Source organism: Panthera leo, chromosome B2 (genome assembly GCF_018350215.1).
Source record: "Panthera leo isolate Ple1 chromosome B2, P.leo_Ple1_pat1.1, whole genome shotgun sequence".
Classification (NCBI taxonomy): Eukaryota; Metazoa; Chordata; class Mammalia; order Carnivora; family Felidae; genus Panthera; species Panthera leo.
In genome coordinates this window covers 33,059,061-33,079,045 of record NC_056683.1, presented here as the reverse complement: position 1 = coordinate 33,079,045, position 19,985 = coordinate 33,059,061, and the positions used below count along the sequence as shown (strand labels likewise).

Genomic DNA, 19,985 nt, shown 5'->3' with positions numbered 1-19,985 from the left:
ACACCACTGCATGATGGGCCTGCACAGGCCCCGTGGGGCACAGAGAGCATGGGTCCCACATATGGTGAGAGGGCCCACAAGCCTCAGGTCCTTTTCCACGGGGTTCTCTGAAGTTCCTTCCATCCCCGGCCTGGAGAGCCAGACAGCACCTCCTCCAGGAAGCCCTCTCTGACTTGCCTTGCTGGGTGCTTCCACGGCCCTCCACTGGGGGCATGGGTGGCTCTGAATTTCCACTGAGCTTGCTTGTCTGTTCCCCAATCTTGGCTGCTCCCTCTTAGTGTCCTGTCCCACATTGCTCTAGATGTATTCCTTGTATCTTACACATACTATAAGCTCAGTGGCTACGCATCAACTAATGAACATGAGTGAGTAAGTGAATGCATAAGTGAATGAACGAATGAATGAATGAGCAGGTTTTCTAGCTACCAGAATATGGATCCCCCATCAAGGAGAGGGAGGCCTGCAAGGGTTAACCAGGAGTCCGCCTGTGGTCTGAGGTAAGCAGGGAGCATATTTGTTCAGGTAAATAAGGAAGGATTACTTATAATGGGAAATCAGGCCTGGCCAACTCTTCATCTCACGGCTGCTTGCCTTCCTCCCAGCACATTCCTGCACTCTGCCCGTGTCCACACTGCCCTGCAGATCTGGAACCTCAGCCCACCACGGCCTCCATGTAAGCCCCTCAGGCTAGGTCTTGCCACCGTGCGGGCAGGTGGCCCCGGGCTGGGAGCGAAGGGCTCCCTTACAGGGCACACAGCCCTGAGATCTCAGAGGGCCACCCCTCGAGGGTGGCCAGGCCCCCAGCGGCCCACACGAGTATCACCTCTGCCCCCAGCCCTTCTGGCCCCTGGTCCCACTGCCCCCCCAGATGCCTGGCTGAGACCCAGCGGTGGCCCGCGCTGCCCACACCTTCTCCTGGCCCCCAAGGTTGGCTCCACGGTGGACGGCTCCCTGGGCACCAGGCAGACAACGGGTAAGTCTGGTGGGAAGGCAGAGTGCTTTGCCATGGGGGCTTCCCCCTCCCAGCTGTGCGGAGCGGGTGACAGAGGGCAGGAGTTGGAGGCATGGTTCCCCGGGTCCAGAACTGATCTCCCAGGCATTGCTGGCCTGTGATCTGGGTCCTTCACCCTCAGAATCCCCTGATCCTCCTTATGCTGCCCATCTGCGCCCCTGCCCCGGGCTGACCCCAGAGCCCGGGTGAGCCCTTGGCCTGGTGAGGCCCAGGATGGCCCCCGTCTGGGCTCCACCTGGAGCCCAGCCCGTACAGCCTGAAGGGAGGCAGCCTTGCAGGTGCAGAGCCTCGGTCCCCGAGACACGGCCAGTTCTGCTTGGCTGGCGAAACACAGACGACCTTTCTGCCGCTGCCAGCCACAGCTGCTCTGCCAAGAGAAGGGTCCGCCTGGGGACAGACCATGGTGGGCAGGGGCTGGCCGAAGCCTGGAGGCTCAGGGCCGGGCTCTGGGTCGGAGCAGGAGGGACAGGCCCAGAGCCCGGGGTTTGGGCGGTGGTGGGCCAGAACCCAGATGGGCTGGGGAGCTGCGGAGCGAACTAACAGGGCTCGAGTACCCAGGGAGGCAGAACGCGGGTCTGGGCGTTCTGGGCCTGCGGGCCCCGGTCTGGGCACGCTAGGAGAAAAAAGGGACGTCCTTGGGGACGCTCATGTCTAAGATTTGCCAGATGTCTGCTGTGGGGAGAGAGGGAAGTGATGGTGGAGAGGACAAGGTAGAAAGCCAGAGGGTCTGGATGTCTGGGGACTCCCCTGGAGGCTGGACCAGGTGTGCACGTGTGTGCGTGTGTGCGTATGTGTGTCTGTGTGCATGTTGGGAGTGGGCAGTCCCATGGAGCCGGCCCCGGATCCCCTCACCCACCCAGCAGCCCATACCCAGGCCACAGGCCTCCAGTGGCCCGTTCCCTATATGACAGTAACGGCCTTTCTCCTTCTCCTTAGTCAAGTCTAGGACTCGGCCTCATTTCCTGCTTCACGGCAACCCCCAGTAAAAGGCCGCATCTCCCCAGCACCAGCTGCTCGGCTGAGTAACAAAACAAACAGGCATCGGGCTTCCCCAGGCCCGAGGTGGCGAGGTGGCGGTTGGGATGGGCAGGAGACTCCCCAGCACACAGGGCCCCCCCCCACCCCCCACCGACACGACCCAGCCCAGCTGGGGGTGGGGCTAGAGCCAAAGACTCCCAGCTTGAAGTTTCACCCCGCCCCCCAAACTCACAAAAATTTGGGGAGAGGGAGCATCCTCAGGGCTCTTGGGGAGGTTGAGGTGCGGAGGAGATGCTCTCTGAGGGTGGGGAGCCACCCTCCCCTTTGAGAAATGAAAAAGGCGCTATGAGGACACCTAGAGCCGAAAACTCTGTCTCTACTGGACTCGTTTCTTGTGAGTTAGCAATTATAAAACACCCACGGTAAAATGCGACGCCATTTGATTTTCCCAAGGACCCTCTGAATTGCATGGAGCTTCTCTGTCCACCAAGCCTGAGGGAAGAGGGCGGGCACTCAGCAGGTGTTCCGTTGATCAGAAATAAGTAGAAAAAAGAGGAGAACCCACTTTCTACCACTGAGGTCATTGCAGATACAAAGTTCATACCCTTGAAACAATTAGGGCCCCATTTTGTGCTTAAACAGCTTGGTGCGGCTTGAGTGTAACCTGGGGAAGTCAGTTCAGACTGACCTGGGGACAAAGACACTTTGGGTGGAGGGCAGGAAAGGGTGGGTTCAGGCCCCCTGTGTGACCTCGGGCAAGTCACTTTTCCTCCCTGCCCTTGTAGCTCCTTGTCTGTGTAATGAGAAGGTTAGACAAGGTGGCCTCCTCTGTTAAAGGAGGCTTCGTGGAAGGGACAATCTGGAGCTGGATTTTGCAGGCTGTATAGGAGTTGGTGGAGGCAGCCTGGCTGGATTTGCCAGCTTTCTAAGATGTGTGCTTTCCCAGGCTTGTGCCCCAGGCTCGGGTCAGCAGAGGTGGGTGGCTCTAGCTCTGGCTCCTCCTAGAGGCCAGGGAGGGGTGAGTGAGGCCAGCAGCTGCCCCGGGCTGGACTAGAGAGCAGGATGACCTCAGGTAAGGCTCAGGCCTCCCTCGCCACCAACCTCAACTCTTCCCCAGCCTCCACCCACCATCACCACCTGCTTCTTCCTCTGTTCCCCTCATTCCTCACCCCATCACCTTTCCCTCCCCTCTTCTCCAGCCCCGTCCCCTCACCTGCTCCCCGGTGCCACCTTCCTGAATGTTCCACCCATTTCAATTCGCAAGAAATTTCCATCCACCTTCCCTCAATCTTCATAAGCCTTAAGGCATGCTCTTGACAGCCCATTTAACAGACAGGATCACTGAATCTCTGAGGAAGCCAAGTCACTTATCCCAGTCCCAGAGCTAGAGAGCAGGGAGGTGAGGCTCCATCCTGGTCTGGGACCCTCCCCTTGCCCCCTCCCCGCCCCCATCCCATTCTTCACCCCGCCCTGCTCCCCTAGCCAAGGGAGCAGCCTGTCAGGTAGAACAACTCTTCCCAAAGCAAACTTTGCACAAGGCGAGTTGCCCTGGGCTCTTCCTGACATTTAATGCTGGGCTCCTTCCCCTGCCTCGTTTGCATGCTCCTGGCTCAGCTGGTGCCCCCTGCCAGATTCTCCTCTCCTACCTTTCAGCAGCTGGGGCGGGGCCTCCAGACCCAGGGAAAGTGAGCCTCCTCATCCCTCCGGACTGACTGACGGACTGACCGCTCCTCCCCTGCCAGGGACCTGTGTGACTCTGCTGGGGACCAGGTAGACAGGCCCCCATTCAGGACCTTAGAAAGGGACAATGAGGCCTCTCTGGCACCACCAGAGTTGCGAAGCCCTCCCTTTTCCCTCCAGCTCTGGGATTCAGGAGAGGGGCCTGGGGGTGGCTGCCCAGCCAGGGTCTCAGCACCCAGGACTAGTGACATTGGTGGGGACCTAAGTGTCTCTGCTCTTGGGCAGCAAGTTCTTCCCACCTCTGACTCCCACAACCCCCTCCACAGGGCTCTAGGACAGAAGGGCGATGTGTCTCCGCTAACATTTCACAGATGGGGATGTGGGCCCCAGTAACTCCCTAGGAACCCATCCCTGCCCATCTGAACCTCTTTTTTTTTATTTAAAAAAATTTTTTTTTAACGTTTATTTATTTTTGAGATAGAGAGAGACAGAGCATGAACGGGGGAGGGGCAGAGAGAGGAGACACAGAATCCGAAGCAGGCTCCAGGCTCTGAGCCATCAGCCCAGAGCCCGACGTGGGGCTCGAACTCACGGACCGTGAGATCATGACCTGAGCTGAAGTCGGATGCTTAACCGACAGAGCCACCCAGGCGCCCCTCTAAACCTCTTTTGAAGCAATTTCTGTTCTTAGCCTCTCAGGACAGTTCATTCTGGACTTCTGTCATTTTGTGCAATGTTGGAGTGCCTTCGCTTTGTCCTGAAACCCCAGGGTGTGCTCCCCAGCCCTATGATTGGGGCTCAGGGCGCATTTTCTCTCTCAGCCCTGTCAAGACTTTATAGATTCACCAACCCTGGTTTATGGAGTGCTGTGCCTGGCCTGGGGGAGGCCGCGGAGACACGTGAAGCTAGAGCCGGGGGTGGGGGAGGGGGTAACAAATGTGCGCACCCGCCTCTGGGAGATCGCAAAGCCTGGCCAAACCCCAGAGATGCAGGTGTCTTTGAGTCCCTGTGTCACCGATGAGGAGGCAGAGGCCAAGAGGACGGGCCAAGGTGCCACAGGCAGGAGCCGGGGGAAGCCACGTGTTCTCACACCCTCAGGGACCCGGCTGCCCAGCGGGGCCAGTAGCTCGGGGAACAAGATGCCCATGAAACATTGAAGCCTGCATCCTGGAGCAGGTGCTGGGAGGGGTGGTATGGGGCCGAGGTGCTGGAGGAGCGCGGGGAAGAGTGGCGATCTGTGGGGTCCTGGGGAGACTGTGCCAGAGGGAGGCGGGGCAGCCCAGTTGGCGCTGCTTGAGCGAAGGTGAAATATGCATGGCCAAGGGAGAGCAAAGGAGCTCGGTGGGGTACTGAGACCAGGCCTGTCTCAACAAGGGCTGAATGAAGACGTGAGCCGCAGTTTCTGAAAGTCAGGCAAGACTTGAACTTGATATGGCTGGAAATCGGGGCTGTGGCCTGACCACCCCAGCATCACTGGCTCTAAGCCCTGGATTTGTCCCGGCTGGGGTCTTGGCTGCCTGCATGAAGTGGAGAGGGGACGCTGCTGGGGTTGGGAGTCCGTCTGATGCGCCATATGGAGGCCAGAGGCAGCCTGGCAGAGCCCCTGCTTGGGCAGAAGGCTGGGCTGGGTTTTTCAGAGGCTCTGGACACCAACCAACTCCAGGGGAGGGAGGCAGGGAGGAGACACAGCCACACCCCTTATTCTGCCCAAATGTCCACCCTGAATCACGTTTCTACTTGCCGGGGGAGCCCCTAGAGTCCGGCTGTTTCTCCACCATCCTGCTTCCAAGTCAGGCTCAGGGGCAAGATGGGGGCCATGGGATCATAGAATCCAGACAGCGTCTGTGCTAGAAAACACAGAAAAGGACACTGGGGCCCGGAGGGGACCAGGGGCTGCCCAGGGCCCCACATACAGCGCGAACAGAGCAGGACAGGGTCTCACATCTCCAGGGGTTGAGGGCTCCAATTCTTCCCAGGCCACGCCTCCCCACCCCCTGCCTTTGGAGCAAACTCAAATACAGGGGAGAGCTTGAGGCTGAGGTGGGTTTCTGCACCTCCAGGCTGCAGGCGTCCGCGCCACCCAGAGCTCCGCTGTGGGGCATTTGCAGGGGCTGGGTCAGCGGGAGGCCTAAGCAAAGGTGAAAGGGGTGGGCAGCAGGGGGACCCTAGAGGCTGGGAGGTGCTGAGTCACAGCACTGTGTGAAAAGAGGGAAGTGCTCCGTCTTGAGTTCTGGTCCCTGCTCAGTCACCACAGACACTTCCCTGGTCGCGGTCACGGCACCCGTGTCTGTCAGGTGGGAGTAATAGTGGCTGCCCCCTGGGTTGGCTGCGCGAACCCAAGGAAGCAGTTTATTTAGCTGGCCTTCACCTTGTCCCGGACAGTGTCACAAACAGTGTCAGGAAGGCTGAATGCGTGGACGCCAGTGGTACCCGTGCAGCGGGAGCAAACATTTGGGCTCCTGGCTGCCCCAGGCAACTGCGGGGAAAGCAGACTAGACCAGACTCCTTGATGTTCCCTTGAACCTATTTGCTCCTGCCACCTGGCCCTGTGTCCCAACTCCCTACCCAGCTTCTGATTCCTATAGCCTCGCTGCACCCCAACCTCCACCAGTCTCCACACACACCTCCAGGCTCAAGCTGAACCTCCCAGAGAACAGGGCTCCTGAAAAGTTAGGCCAGGGGCCTGCCCGGGTCTGGGATCTGACGAGGTGGGAGAAAGCCAGGAGACCTAGAAGAAACCTACCTCCCCTGTTCTCATGCTGAGCCCAAGATAGACAAGTCCTCCCCCAGTCACCCCTGAGGGACCCACCTCCCTACTCTCTGTCCTTGGGGTCGCCAGGGGCAGCAGGTGCCTTGGGATGACCACAGTGGGGTGCTTGAGGAAGGCCAGAGCTGCCTGGAGGTAGCCAGCCTGGGACACCTTCCTGGGTAAGAAGGCAAATCTGTCCGGTGGAGAGAGGTGGCACTCTGGACAGGGAAGGGTGGTCAGTAAGGAGGAGGCTGGGTCCTTTTATTGGGTCCAGCTCGTTTGAAGAACAGTTTTAAAGGGCAAAGGGAGCTGAGGTTCCATGGAGGGCGGGAGCGACTGAGGAGAAGTAAGGGGGCAGGAGGAGGGGTGGAAGAATGAGAAAGTAGCGGGGAGAGGCTGGGTCCAGAGGCGGGCAGGGTTGGGCACTGGCCTCAGTCTCCCTGCATCCTGGGGAGGCCAAGCTTCTCTCCAAGGTGCTGACCAGCTAACTGGGGGGCAGGCCCGTGTGGCCCCTACCCACTCTGCATGGCCCCTGGCCAGGCCCTAGTCACACCCCCACAGTCCCCTGACCCTGACAGATTGAAGGAGGCCCTTGCTTGGAGGGAGAGAGAGGCTGACAGCCAGGACGGTGGGCCACAGTGAGGAAGCCCCAGAAGGTCTGCCCCAGCTGGTGGAGAAAGGCCAACACAGAGCTCAGTGGCAGGTTCTGTCACCCCCGCCCTCCCCCCCACTCTCCCCTGGTGCTCTTGTCTTGGTGCTGGGGTCTGCAGCCAGGGTCCTGGGCTCTGGGCAGCCTGAGGCTGGGTCTCACGATGGAGGTAGGGGCCCGAGAACATTTATCCCACCTGCAATCCCCCCGGGGGTGCGATCTGGGAGCCTGGACTGAGCAGGATGTGGGAGACAGGCTCCAAGCCCATAAGTGCCCAGAGCCTGCCTAAAGACCTCCCTGGTAACTCCATTTCCCTGAGGCTGTGGCCTCTGGAGATATCAGGCGATCTTCTGCCGGTGCCAGGTCGGGGTGGCAGTGAGAACCCGGGAGGCCGGGCAGTGGCATGAAACGGCTGCTATAAATCTCCAACTCTGGGTCCCTCTGTCCTCTCTCCTTGATCTGCCTTCCTGAGGGAGTGGGAGGTGCTGAGAGAAGGGCCCCTGAGGTGGCTAATCCCTCTGGCCGCAGCCCCGCGGTCCCACTGGTCTGGCCCTAGATCTGGGCCTTGGCCTCCACCAGCTGTTACCAAATTTTCTTTGTTTGGAGTCTGAGCCAGAGCCTCTGGAGCAGGAGGGAGCCAGGACATGCTGAGCCTTAATCCAGACATGTGGTTTAATCCAGAAAAGATCAACTCGAGGTTTGGGAGCTGGAGGCATCGCTCAGGAGACGGGCAGCATCTCGGACCCAGCCTACATAGGCCAGTGGGAGGGCTGGGCCAGCCTTCACAGGGACCCGGGCTTGGCAAACATGGGGCTTATCCCAGGACCCTGTGCCTATGGAGCAGGAGCCTGAGGGTCAGCGGGCCCCAGGTTTGGTCCTCGCTCTGCCATGACTGTGGGCACGTCCCTGCCACTCTGTGAGCCTCATTTTCCCCAGTGCACATGTGTCTTCATGGGCGAACAATCACCTGTGGATATAATCATGGTTGAACTGCACGGCACAGGTGGGAAGAGCTGGGAAGTCAGCTGTTGAGGAGGGCTTCCTGGGAGAGGAGGGGGCTTTGGGCTGAACTGTGATGAGAGGGAAGGGGCTGTTGGGCAGGGGGATGGCAACACAAAATAGCCATGTTGTGCCCACAGCACTGGGGCCAGGGGAGAAATGCCATTGTCATTAGAGCCCGGATAAATGTCGATCGATCCCTGGTTTTGGTCCAGACCCTGCCACTGACCAGCGAATGAATCCCTTCCCCATGTGTGATCTACAAAACTTTCATATAACATATAGTCCCTTCCAACTCTGATAATCTGGGCTGGGTAGGAGGTGAGCTGAGACATGGGCACCAGCCATTGGGATTGCATGAGGGTGGCAATGGGGAGCCATGGGAGGTTCTTGAGCACAGGGGTGCCTGATGAAGGAGCATCGAAGGGAGATGAGCTTGACAGTGGCGTGGAGTGAGCAGTCAGGAGGTGGGAATGGACTTTGGAGGATCAAGTTGCCCAATCAGGAGGTGGGCAGGACCCTGGGAAAACGGACTGGCCAGCCTCAGAGGGAATGTGGCACAACGAGCACAGCCTTTGCGTGTCCAGCTGGGGACTTCTGGCAAGCTGTATTAAGACCTCTGTGCCCCCCTGTCCACATCTATAAAATAGGGCTCCTCAGCCCACGTCCCCTGGGGCTGTGGGTAGTAAAGGAGTGACAGGCGTGAATGCTCTGGGCCTGGGGAAGTGCTCACTGAGCAGTTCTCTCTTCCAGCCAGAGTCTGGCCCCAGAGCCAGACGCCAGAGTTGCAGGCTGGACACTAAAATCCCCGGCTCCCTGACCAGTAAACCAAGGTCCCCCCGGATCTGGGCTGCGGGGGTCAGAGCACTCCCCACCACCTCCCCACCTGTGGACAGTCAGATCTTTCCTCCCACCACACAATTATTATTTTTCACCAGGGAGGTGTTGGGAGCTGGGACCGAGCCTTGGTTGAGAGCAGGTTCCCTGGCATTTAGGAGCAAGGTGAGGGGGAGCTGAAATGCAGGGTGGGGCGGAGGCGGGAACTCGCCCGGACCAGGAGTCAGAAGACCTGGATCCAAGTCACTTATCTCTGCGCCTTCACTTGCCCATCCACAAAATGGGAATGAGTATAAGGTCTGGTTGCCGCTCTCTGAGGAAGGACAGATGCAACGGGTGCTCGCTCAGTGAGTCAGGGATGTGTCATCACATCCCGGCCCAGCAAATGCTGCCACCTGCCCCACCCGTTCATCCTCACTGACCCCTCATGCCACTGTGCCCCAAAACAGCAGCTGCCTCCCACCCCACCTGTGGCTGCAGCCACGCAAGCAGGAGCGCCACGAGGGAAGCAAGTTCTTCTGCTTCTCGGAAAAGCTTTCTGTCTCCCTGGCACATGGCCCAGGGTGCTGGCAGAGACTGTCCTAACGTGGCAGGCACGGGAGCCCTGGGGACGTGGATGGGGCGGGAGGCAGGAAGGGGCGACGAGGTGGGGGGCTGAGAGGGGCTCTCCAGGGGTGGGGCCTCCTAGGGGGTAGGGCGTGGGTATAGGCCAGGGTGGGGACCCGGGAGCAGAAGGGGCTGTTGGCACGGCCTGGGTAAATAATGTTGGGCCCACAGCACACATGTGTGTTTGCACAGAAGGCCTTGAAATGATTCCAGGCCTGCCCTCTGCCCCCCGCAGCCCCACCCCACCCTGACCTTTCCTTCCTTGTCACTTAAAGGAGCTCTTGAAAGGGAGAGTCGAAATCAAAGGGAACACCCTTCTCTCTTGCTGGCATTCTCTCCGCCACAGGAAGTGGCACAGCTGCCATGTTAAAGTTGGGACAGTTGGGCACTGCACAAGGGAGGGGACGAGACGGAGCTGGAATTCCACTCGGGCCCCATTCACCAAACTCTGCTTTCCAGAGAGAACGCTGTTTTCTGAGATATGTGAAGGTGTGGAATGGGCTAGCTGCAGGCCTAGAGAAGCCAGAAGGATCTTCCCAGCTGGGTTCTTTCCCTGCGCCCCCTCCAGGGAGGGGTAAATGCCGCTGCACATCGAGGCTAACCGGGCAGCCAGGTCAGTCCCATGCGAGGAGCCACGATGGGCAGGGGAGCCCCCCACTGTCCCGGTGTGGCACAGTACATGTCACCAGTAGAGTCTACCGGTCCTTTGATTAATGCCTCTTCCTCTCACTGGCCCGACGCCTTTCAAGCGGCAATTCTCAAACGTGAGCTTGTGTCAGAATCACCCAAAAGTGGGGCACCTGGGTGGCTCAGTCGGTTGGGTGGCCGACTTCGGCTCAGGTCACGATCTTGCGGTCCGTGGGTTCGAGCCCCGCGTCGGTCTCTGTGCTGACCGCTCGGAGCCTGGAACCTGTTTCAGATTCTGTGTCTCCCTCTCTCTGACCCTCCCCCGTTCATGCTCTGTCTCTGTCTCAAAAATAAATAAACTTTAAAAAAAATAATAAAAAAAAATCACCCAAAAGCTGAAACACACTGCCGGGCTTTCCCGGGGCTTCTGACTCGGTCGCTCTGCGGTCGGCCTGAGAATCTGCATTTTTTGCCACGTTCCCAGGTGGCGCCGATGCTGCTGGCCCAGGCACCACGTCGTGAGGAACACGTGGGCCCACCTGAACTTGCCCTTAACGGGTTCGTCTGCTCCTTTCCTTCCTGCTGACTTTCATTAGGAGCGTGTACTTGTTGATAATCTTCCACCTCTGTCCTGAGTCGTGCTGGAGTCCCGGGCCCACAAATCACAGAAATAGCCCAGAAACCCTGGGGTTTTGGTACCTGTACATCTCCTGAGGCCCCCGCCTCACCCGATCCTCCTACTCCAATAGGGGCTGCAGAGCAAAAGGGCCCTCGGCAAAGCAGGGCCTGCATGACCGCTGTGGAAAGAGGCCTCCAGCTCCTGTTTTGAGGCCAAGTGGTAGCCCCCTGGGGGGCCTTGGGGCGGCAGGAAGAGTGGGTGTCTGAGTTTCTGGGGGCCTCCGTCGTTCCCCAGAGCATGCTCCTCCTCCCCTCTCTCCCCCTCCCCACACCCTTCCCCTGCAGGTGGGCACGGCCTCCTCAGGGCACACTCCTCCAGGGCGAGGGGAAAGGAGAGGGCGCTGGGAGCTGGGAGGGGCAGGGGGCAGTACCTTTGGGGAGGAAGAGGTGGAAGACTGGGTACGAGGAACCCAGTCCTGAGCCAGTGTGGCGCCACTCAGTGACTGCCTCAGCAGTGTCAATTTGTTCACCTCCCCCAAATGGTGGTGGGGGGGAAGAGGGCCCGCCTCCCTGACTTGTGAGTGGCTTCTACCCCGCCACTCCCCTCACCTGCTCCTCGCTCCTTCAACCGCCAGGTGAAGGTGATGGTGACCTTCTCCCTTCCCCACCGTCTTTAGGAGAAGAATAAAAGAAAACAAGCTTTGCTCCAGAAAGACAGATTTGGGTTAGCTCTCAAAAGGAACTTCCTCCACAGGACGGTGGACGGGGGATCTGGGCATGGGCTGGCCTGGGGCCAGAGCCCGGACACTAAAGTTTACTTGTCCAGGCCTCAGTGTGCTCATCTACCAAATGGGGCTACTCATGCCTTCCGTTGTGAGGCTTGAATGAGGTCGAGGACCTCAGAAGGGTGTTGTAAGCACACCGCGTGGGTAAAGATTTGCTGCTTTCAGCCAACCTGGCTTTCTTGGGGAGTGAGGGAGCTGTTTACACCTCACTTTCTTTCCCAGCCAGGAGCCTATCTGCCCAGCCCTGTCCTAACTGCCCAATGACCCGGAAGCCCCAACTCTCTCCCTGGCCCAGTGGGCCCCTCATCCCCATAACCAGCTTAGTGGCCCCCACGGGGATGGGGAAGCAGCCAGACCCTGATTGGCCTTCCTCTCTTATTTCTGCAGACACAGCCACCAGCCCAAGCAACGGCGGCATGGGCAGCGCCAGCCCGGGCCTGAGCAGCGTGGCCCCCGGCCGCCTCCTGCTGCCCCCCGACGCTGTGTTGCGCACGGGCGTGGAAAAGGCGGCCGCGGGGGCGGTGGGGCCCGAGAGACGGGACTGGAGCCCCAGCCCGCCTGCCACGCCTGACCAGGGCCTGTCTGCCTTCTACCTCTCCTACTTTGACATGCTGTACCCTGAGGATGGCAACTGGGCCACCAAGGGCCCCGGGGCCAGCTCTCGGGAGGAGCCACCTGAGGAACCCGAGCAGTGCCCTGTCATCGACAGCCAAGCCCCCGGGGGCAGCCTGGACTTGGCACCGGGGAGTCTGACCCTGGAGGAGCACTCGCTGGAGCAGGTGCAGTCCATGGTGGTGGGCGAGGTGCTTAAGGACATTGAGACAGCCTGTAAGCTGCTCAACATCACTGCAGGTGAGACTTTCCGCACGTCCCCCTCCGTAAGGCGGGCCACAAGCAGGGCTGAGGTCGCTGGGGGTGTGGGGGGCCGCGCAAGGTGCACTCTGGCCACCCCTGGCCCGGCCTCGGCAACACCAGGCATGCTGGGGATTCTGCACATACAGTCAGCCCACGGCACACAGCAGCTGTGAGCCTGGGAAGGTTCCTACCCTCTCTGCCCCAACTGCTGGAGGCAATGCAATCAAGCTCTACACCATCTGACCCTCTACCCACCCCCCCAGAGGCGTCTCCACGCTCGCCTCATCTACTCTGCTCCAGCCACACCTGTTTTTTGCTGTGCCCACGACCCTCACGCCTCAGGACCTTTGCATCTCTCAATCCAAAACGCTCTTCCCCCAAAGAGTTCCTTGGCTCACCCCGTGCCTCCTTCAGATCTTGACTCAAATGGCACTGTCTTGATGAGGCTTTCCCTGCCCCCACTGTTGATGTTACTGTCCACACCGCCAACTCTTACTCCTCCTACCTGCTTTATTTCTCTCATCGCATGGACGGTCTGATGCCCTGCATATTTTATCTATCCATTTTATTTGCTCTCTGTCTCCCCCACTGGAATGTACACACCCCAAGGGCAGGGATTTTCATTTGTCTGGTTCCCTGCTATATCCCCAGTTTCTAGGATGGCGCCTCGCTCATAATAGATGTTCAATAAACAGTAACTTCTGAATATGGCAGGCTGTGTTCCAGCACTGGGGAATAGAGTGGGGAACACAACACAAAAGCCCCTTTATCCACTGAGCGGACATTACAGTGAGGGAAACGGATCGTAGATAACTAGATAAATGTGTGTCACTGGTCCAGTGGTGATGAGGGCTCTGATGAGGAGGGGGCATTAGAAGTCCAGGCACACGTGTGTGCCTGGAAGGTGCGGTTGTGGGGCCGATGCTGTGAGTTGAGGGGCTGCGGGGTCTCCAGCCTCCTGTTCCCACATCGTCTCTCCAGCTTTGGGCAGGCCTGACCCATCTCCTGGGTCCCCGGATCCCGGCATTTGAGCATCCCACTCTCGTGCTGCTGTCACACAAAAAGTCTTCAGGCGTCCCTCAGGCCCGGCCCCCGCCCCCAACCATCCCTGCAGGTGCCCCATGCCCGTCCTGCCCCTGGAGGTTTCCCCGTTCTGCTTCCTCTCCCACACCGGGCTGGGGAGGGGCCTACCCTCTGAACAATGGAGACAGAAACAAATTGCTTTGACCCTGGGAAGGCAAATGGGTTTATGAAGTGGGGGCAGCCCAGCCTGCAGGTCATCCAGCTAGGGCACCAGCTTAGGCCACAGTGTTCACTTGGAGGCCCCATTGTGACTGTGCCACCAGCCCAGCCTCCACCCACAGGCCCCGCCAGCCTCACCCCAGAGCAGCTCCCCGGGGAACCTAGCCAGTGACTCTCTTCCTAGCCTCTGCGGCCTGGAGAGCCGCATCATGACCGCCCGGTGCCCTGCCATTTATTCGTTCAGTGCTCGTGCACTGAGCAGCTAGTACGTACCCGGCCCTTTGTTAGCTGTTGGACAAGAGGCTACAACTCTCTGTGCCTCAGTTTCCTCATCTGTAAAATACGGTGGAGATTAGGATTCGGGTTGCAGGACTAATTCCTGGTTGGGTTTTTTCCCTGGTTCCTTGAAGGGTTTGGGAAAGGCAAGAGGCAGCTGAGAGAGAAGCTCAGGTGTCTCTGGTTTAATGTCACCGCCCCCTCCGGGGAGGGGGCTTCCTGAAAGGCCTTCTGAAGGGACCGGAGGGGTCGGGGGGGGGGGACCCGAGGTCTGGGTGAGGTGGGGGGTGCAGAGGCCCCAGGCTACCCTGCCCTGAGCCAAGTTTGTTTTTAGGACCCCGGCTCCTCTGCCTCACTCCCCTCTCTTCTTGGGTGCCCCCTCCACAGGGCCCCTCAAGGCCCTCTCTGGCCTGGCCTGTTCTCACCCCAGGAGCACACAATCCGGGCCACAAGCTTCCAGTTCCCACGGGCGCCCCACCAGAGCAGAGCCGGCCACATTCGGGGCGGTGGCCTCAAGTAGCCCGTGGAACTCAGGGAGTGTCTCTTGTCCAGACCCCGTGGACTGGAGCCCTGGCAACGTGCAGAAGTGGCTCCTGTGGACAGAGCACCAGTACCGGCTGCCCCCCGTGGGCAAGGCCTTCCAGGAGCTGGGGGGCAAGGAGCTGTGCGCCATGTCGGAGGAGCAGTTCCGCCAGCGCTCACCTCTGGGTGGGGACGTGCTGCACGCCCACCTGGACATCTGGAAATCAGGTGGGACGAGGCATGGGTGAGAGAGGCGCCTCCCGAGCTCCGAGCCAGGGACCCGGAGGGGGGCGCTAGGCTGGGACTCCCGCCAGGGCCGCTCTCTGCTGGGGAAGGAGCTGGTCGGTCCCAGTCCGGACTCTGTTCTAAATCTCAGCCCCACTTGCTGCTGCCTCCCCACATCCTGGGCCGACTCACCAGCCCTGACCCACTCCCAGCCCTGGGCAAACCCACAGCACTTAGGGCCAGAGCGTGTGGGAAGTTAAAAGGTAGGAGTCGGACTGTGAGAGCGCGGGGGACCGTGGGGACCACGAAGTCCTCCTTTGTCCTTTTGAAATTGTGTTTGTCTGTTCTGTGTTTTCCATTAAAGGAGTAATGAGGTAATCAGTGTGCGTGAGTTCTCAAAAGACCATAATGGAAATAGTACCGTGAAAAGGAATTTCCCCCCTCGCTCCTGACCCCCTGCCTTCCAGTCCCCCTGCCTAGAGGCAACCACCGTTACTGGTTTCTTGGGTACGTGCTGGAGGGAGTCTCCGCACACGACGAGCAAACATGCACGTGTGGTTTTCACCCTTTTGTAACATGGATCGTGCCAGAGTATCACACTGTTCCACTCTTGGTTTATCTTGGACCTGGCTCCCCAACAGCATCTCTACAGCTGCCCTCTTTCTAATGGCTGCGTGCCAACCCCTTAGTGTTTAAATCACCTCGCATCCCACTGCGTGCCCTGCACGGAGCTGCATGCTTTGGGGGAGGCAGTGCTTGCCCCACGAGTCGAGGCCCCTGCCCTTAGGGGTCTGGGATCAATAAAGGCATGGGACCCACTCATATGTATGACCAGTAGAGACCGGTGTCCTGCCCCCGCCCAGGAGCTGGCAAGTGCCTGGCTAGAGAGCCAGGTGGTGATGGGGGCAGAAGCTGGCTGCCTCCATCCACGCCGCTTGGCCTCAGTCCCACCCAAACACCCTCTTCTGCCCTCTGGGTCTGCCCTGGGTCTCAACCTTCTCTCCTTGCCCCGCAGCGGCCTGGATGAAAGAGAGGACTTCTCCTGGGGCGATCCACTACTGCGGTGAGCCAGGGCCAGCAGGGAGGGGCCAGGGCTCTGGGGTGCAGGGTCGAGGGGTGGCGCCCCACTCACCGCCCCCCTCCCTGGCTGCCCAGCTTCCACCAGCGAGGACAGCTGGACCGACAGCGAGGTGGACTCCTCCTGCTCCGGGCAGCCCATCCACCTGTGGCAGTTCCTCAAGGAGCTGCTGCTCAAGCCCCACAGCTACGGCCGCTTCATCCGGTGGCTCAACAAGGAGAAGGGTGAGCCGGGCTCCCCACGCGAGCCGCGAGGGGATCGGGCCTCACTGACGCTGGCGGGAGCCTGCCGGCCTCCTGCCAGGTGCCAGGCACAGGGATGGCTGGGGGTTGGGGGCTGGGGGGGGGGAGCCGCCCCCCGCTTTTGCCCCGAATGCCAGACACGCTGCCGTCACTGGAGCGTCAGGATCTGCGTGCAGCTTGTGTCTCCTGACCAAGCTCTGTCCTATACAGGACCCCCAGCTCCACACGGGGCTGGGGACATGCTAGGGACTTAATACTCTGCCAAGAACTGGACACAGTCTTCCCCTTCAAAACATCATAGCTTCCCCCCATCGTTGGGGGGCCTGGGCGGCTCAGTCGGTTAAGCGTCCGACTGCGGCTCAGGTCGTGATCTCATCGTCTGCGAGTCCGAGCCCCGCGTCGGGCTCTGTGCCGACAGCTCAGAGCCTGGAGCCTGCTTCTGATTCTGTTTCTCCCTCTCTCTCTGACCCTCCCCCGTTCATGCTCTGTCTCTCTCTGTCTCAAAAATAAATAAACATTAAAAAAAAATTTAAAAAAAACAACATCATAGCTGACTCAGGGAGACTAATGTGCCCGGTGAGAAATACCACGTGGGCCTCATAGGCAGTATTAGATTTCCAAGAGGCCACATTAAAAAAAAAAAAGGTAACAGGTGAACTTTTCTTTTAAAGTTTATTTATTGTGAGAGAGACAGAGAGAGTGCAAGTAGGGGAGGGGCAGAGAGAGAGAGAGAGAGAGAGAGAGAGAGAGAATCTCAAGCAGGCTCCATGCTGTCAGCACAGAACCCACATGGGGCTCGAACTCATGAAACCGTGAGATCGTGACCTGAGCCCAAATCAAGAGTCGGATGCTTAACCAACTGAGTCACTCAGGTGCCCCTTAACAGGTGAATTTAATTTTAATAAGCTTTTATTTAATCTAATATTACAGATTATTAAAATTTCAACACATAATCAATATAAAAATTACTAATGAGACATTTTTACTAAGTCTTCAAACACTGGTGAGTATTTTATACTTATAGTACATCTCAATTCGGACTAGCCACATTTCAAGTATTCAAGGGCCACATACGGCTAGTGGCTACCTCACTGGACAGTGCAGGACTAGATGGTGTGTGTGTGTGTGTGTGTGTGTGTGTGTGTGTGTGTGTGTGTGAAAAGACTCAGAGCCAAGAAACCTGGGTTCTAGGCCCTATCCTGTCATTAGTAGCTATGGGTATTGGGACCTCAGTCTTCTTATCTGTAAAATGGACAGGATTTATTCCTCCAACAAACCTTCACTGAGTACATCCTCTGGTTCCACACCAGCCCAGCCAACATTTACGGAGAATAAGTGTCCCTTTGGTGCAGGGAGGATTCAGCTGCACCCCGTCCTTGAGGGACCTGCAGGTTATAGGAGAACCAGCAGTGAAATGAGCTGGGGTACAGAGCATGCCGGGGCTGCGACAGGGCGGTGGGGGCAGCTGTGCCTTGTTCAGGAGGACTTCCCGGGAGTGGTGACTTGGGCTGAGTGTGAAGGACAAATAGGGGCTAGAGGGGGTGGAGAGAAGTTCCTGCACAAGGCACGGTAACCCTCGTGTCTATTTGAGACTTAACGCGAGCCCGGTCCTCAGGAAGACGGTTCCATGATAGACTTCTAGGGAGAGGAGATCAAGGAGGGCAAAGTGGTCTGGGAAGGCTCCCTGGAAGGGGTGTGCTGGCTTGGGTTTTGCCAGGAGGGTTTAGAATGAGAACTGGGATTGTTAACAATGTCATAGTTCCTCCCAAGGGGCACTCCTGTCAGACTCCACTGTAAGCACTTTCTGTCGCCACTCAACAAACGGTAGTCATTACAACCCCCTCCACCCACACGATAAAGGGGCCTCAAACAGCTTCTCGAGGTAGAATATGGCAGAGACAGGCTTCAAACCTGAGGCAGCCTGTCTCCAAATCCACTCTTTTCCCCACCTGCTCTGAATTAATCCTACCAGAAAGGGCCGTGTTGGCTTCGGTGTCTGAGGATGGCAAAGAGGTCTTTCAGGCTTGGGAGCTGCTGGTCAAAGTGGTGGGGGCAGGGGCGGAAGTGGGGATGACCTTGACAAATGAGCCGTAGGCACAGCTCAGAGCCCCACAGGGCTTCTGCGCAGGGTGTGCAAACCCCACAGTAGGAGCAGAGGCTGGCAGGTGCCAGGCCCTCGGGGCCCCACATAACCCGCTAAAGTACGCAGGCTCACCCTGCACTCAGCAGGTTTGTGACCCCATAATATCATTTATCACTTACTGGGGCACAAATTTCTTTAACCCTCGCTGCCACCTTGGGAGTAGATAGCATGCCCCCCCACGCCCCCAGCCTGGCCCTCACCCCCCACCGCCGACACTGACCTGCTGGTTTTGGTCTTTCTCCCTCCTGGCACACCCCCGCCTTGCACCGCTGGCTCTCTCTGGGCCCACCTGCTCCCCCAGGCATCTTCAAAATTGAGGACTCCGCTCAGGTGGCCCGGCTGTGGGGCATCCGCAAGAACCGGCCGGCCATGAACTACGACAAGCTGAGCCGTTCTATCCGCCAGTATTACAAGAAGGGCATCATCCGGAAGCCAGACATCTCCCAACGCCTCGTCTACCAGTTCGTGCACCCCATCTGAGGGCTGCAGGCCAGGCCTTAGGCCTGAAACTCGCCCTCGCCAGACCTCCCTCCTGCCCACCCCTGCCTCTGCCGGACCCTGAGCTGAGGGAGACTGCAATCTCCTGGCGTCGGAGTCTAAGGTCCTGGAGGGGACGGCCCTCTGCTTCCAGGGGCGTAAATGAGCTCTCCGGGGCCCGGGGGACCCCTGGGTGGGAGTGCTTCCTCCTCGGGCCTGACTGCTCACATGCCCAGTTCCCTGGAAGATGGAAGGAGACAGGGCTGTCCTCAGTGTTCATGGCTCCCTGGGGAAGGCCATCCCTCCACCCCAGCCTTCTGACCCCAGAATTTCCAGAGCAGAGCCGACAGAATGACAGTGACTTAGCCAAGGCCACTAGCAGTCCAGTGCTCCCTGCTGCCCCATCCTGCACCATGCTTGGCGTGATGCTAGGAGACGTCTGTGCCCCCGAGTCGGGAAGCCTGGGGTGCTCCTGGGAACGGATAATAAAGATACTAGAGAACTACCGTGGCCCCAGTGTCTGTGCAGCAAGTGAGTGGCACAGCCCCAAGGCCACCACTGCTCAAAGTGGTTGTGGTCACAGTGGCCTTGGGGTGGTCACAGGGGGCTTCCTGGGGGAGGTGGCATTGAGCGGAGTCTAAACGGAAAAGGGTAATTAATTGGTAGAGGCCGTGGGAGAGAGGCAGTGAGCCTTCAAGGCCTGGGAGGGGCTAGAAACACCCTCATCTCCTCCCACCCACATGGGGGCCCATAGGAAGGAGCAGGGCTGGGGCTGAAGAGGGTCTACCTACTTAGGCGGGGGGAGACGGTGGCGTCCTCCACGGCCTCTTGCTGTGCTGTAGATCGGGGGCTTTCTGCCTTAAGTGGCCAGGGTGCTAACCCTCTTGCGAGGGGCCCCTGAGCCCTGGTCTCTGCTTGGCCAACCAGAATGGCTCTGGGATGGGGCAGCAGGGGTGAGGAGAGAGTGGGCACTTCAGCCCCCACTATGAGACCCTGGCTCGACAGCAAACGGGTAGAAGAGAGGTTGACTTGTTTGTGGTGTCTCTCTTGGAGGGTCCCGGACCTCTGCCATGCCCTCTGCCGAACACCCCACGGGATGGGGATAGGTAGGGCTCAGGAGGTCTGTATGTGTGCTGGGTGGGGGAGAGGGGGAACTACCACCCACTCTCCTGGGGGCATCAACTGTCTCAGCTTCCTCACATTTGCTCAACAGTGACCTGGGGGCCGACTGTGTGCTAGGTATTTCTACTGCTTTTTTGTCATGAACCCTCCCAACAAAACTGTGAGGTAGGCGTGACTCCCCTATTCTGTGGACCATGAAACTAAGGCTCAGAGCAGTTAAGCAACTTACTCGGAGCCACACAGCCAGCCAGCGGCAGAACCAG

General features: G+C 58.9%; 1 protein-coding gene across 1 annotated transcript; it reads left to right on the top strand.

The window, feature by feature from the left end:
* The first annotated feature begins 611 nt into the window (after positions 1 to 611).
* On the top strand, positions 612 to 19,094 carry SPDEF (SAM pointed domain containing ETS transcription factor). The gene is made up of 6 exons (XM_042937271.1): positions 612 to 973; positions 11,928 to 12,392; positions 14,466 to 14,663; positions 15,676 to 15,723; positions 15,816 to 15,962; positions 18,425 to 19,094. Exons 2-6 carry the CDS (start codon positions 11,957 to 11,959, stop codon positions 18,601 to 18,603), a joined length of 1,008 nt encoding a protein of 335 aa, XP_042793205.1. The 5' UTR covers positions 612 to 973; positions 11,928 to 11,956; the 3' UTR covers positions 18,604 to 19,094.
* The last annotated feature ends 891 nt before the right edge of the window (positions 19,095 to 19,985 follow it).

Coding starts and splice junctions, on each gene's coding strand:
- SPDEF (XM_042937271.1), top strand. CDS start 11,957: ATGGGCAGCGCCAGCCCGGGCCTGAGCAGCGTGGCCCCCGGCCGCCTC. Junction 14,664..15,675: donor CCTGGACATCTGGAAATCAG/GTGGGACGAGGC, acceptor CTTGCCCCGCAG/CGGCCTGGATGAAAGAGAGG. Junction 15,963..18,424: donor GTGGCTCAACAAGGAGAAGG/GTGAGCCGGGCT, acceptor CTGCTCCCCCAG/GCATCTTCAAAATTGAGGAC.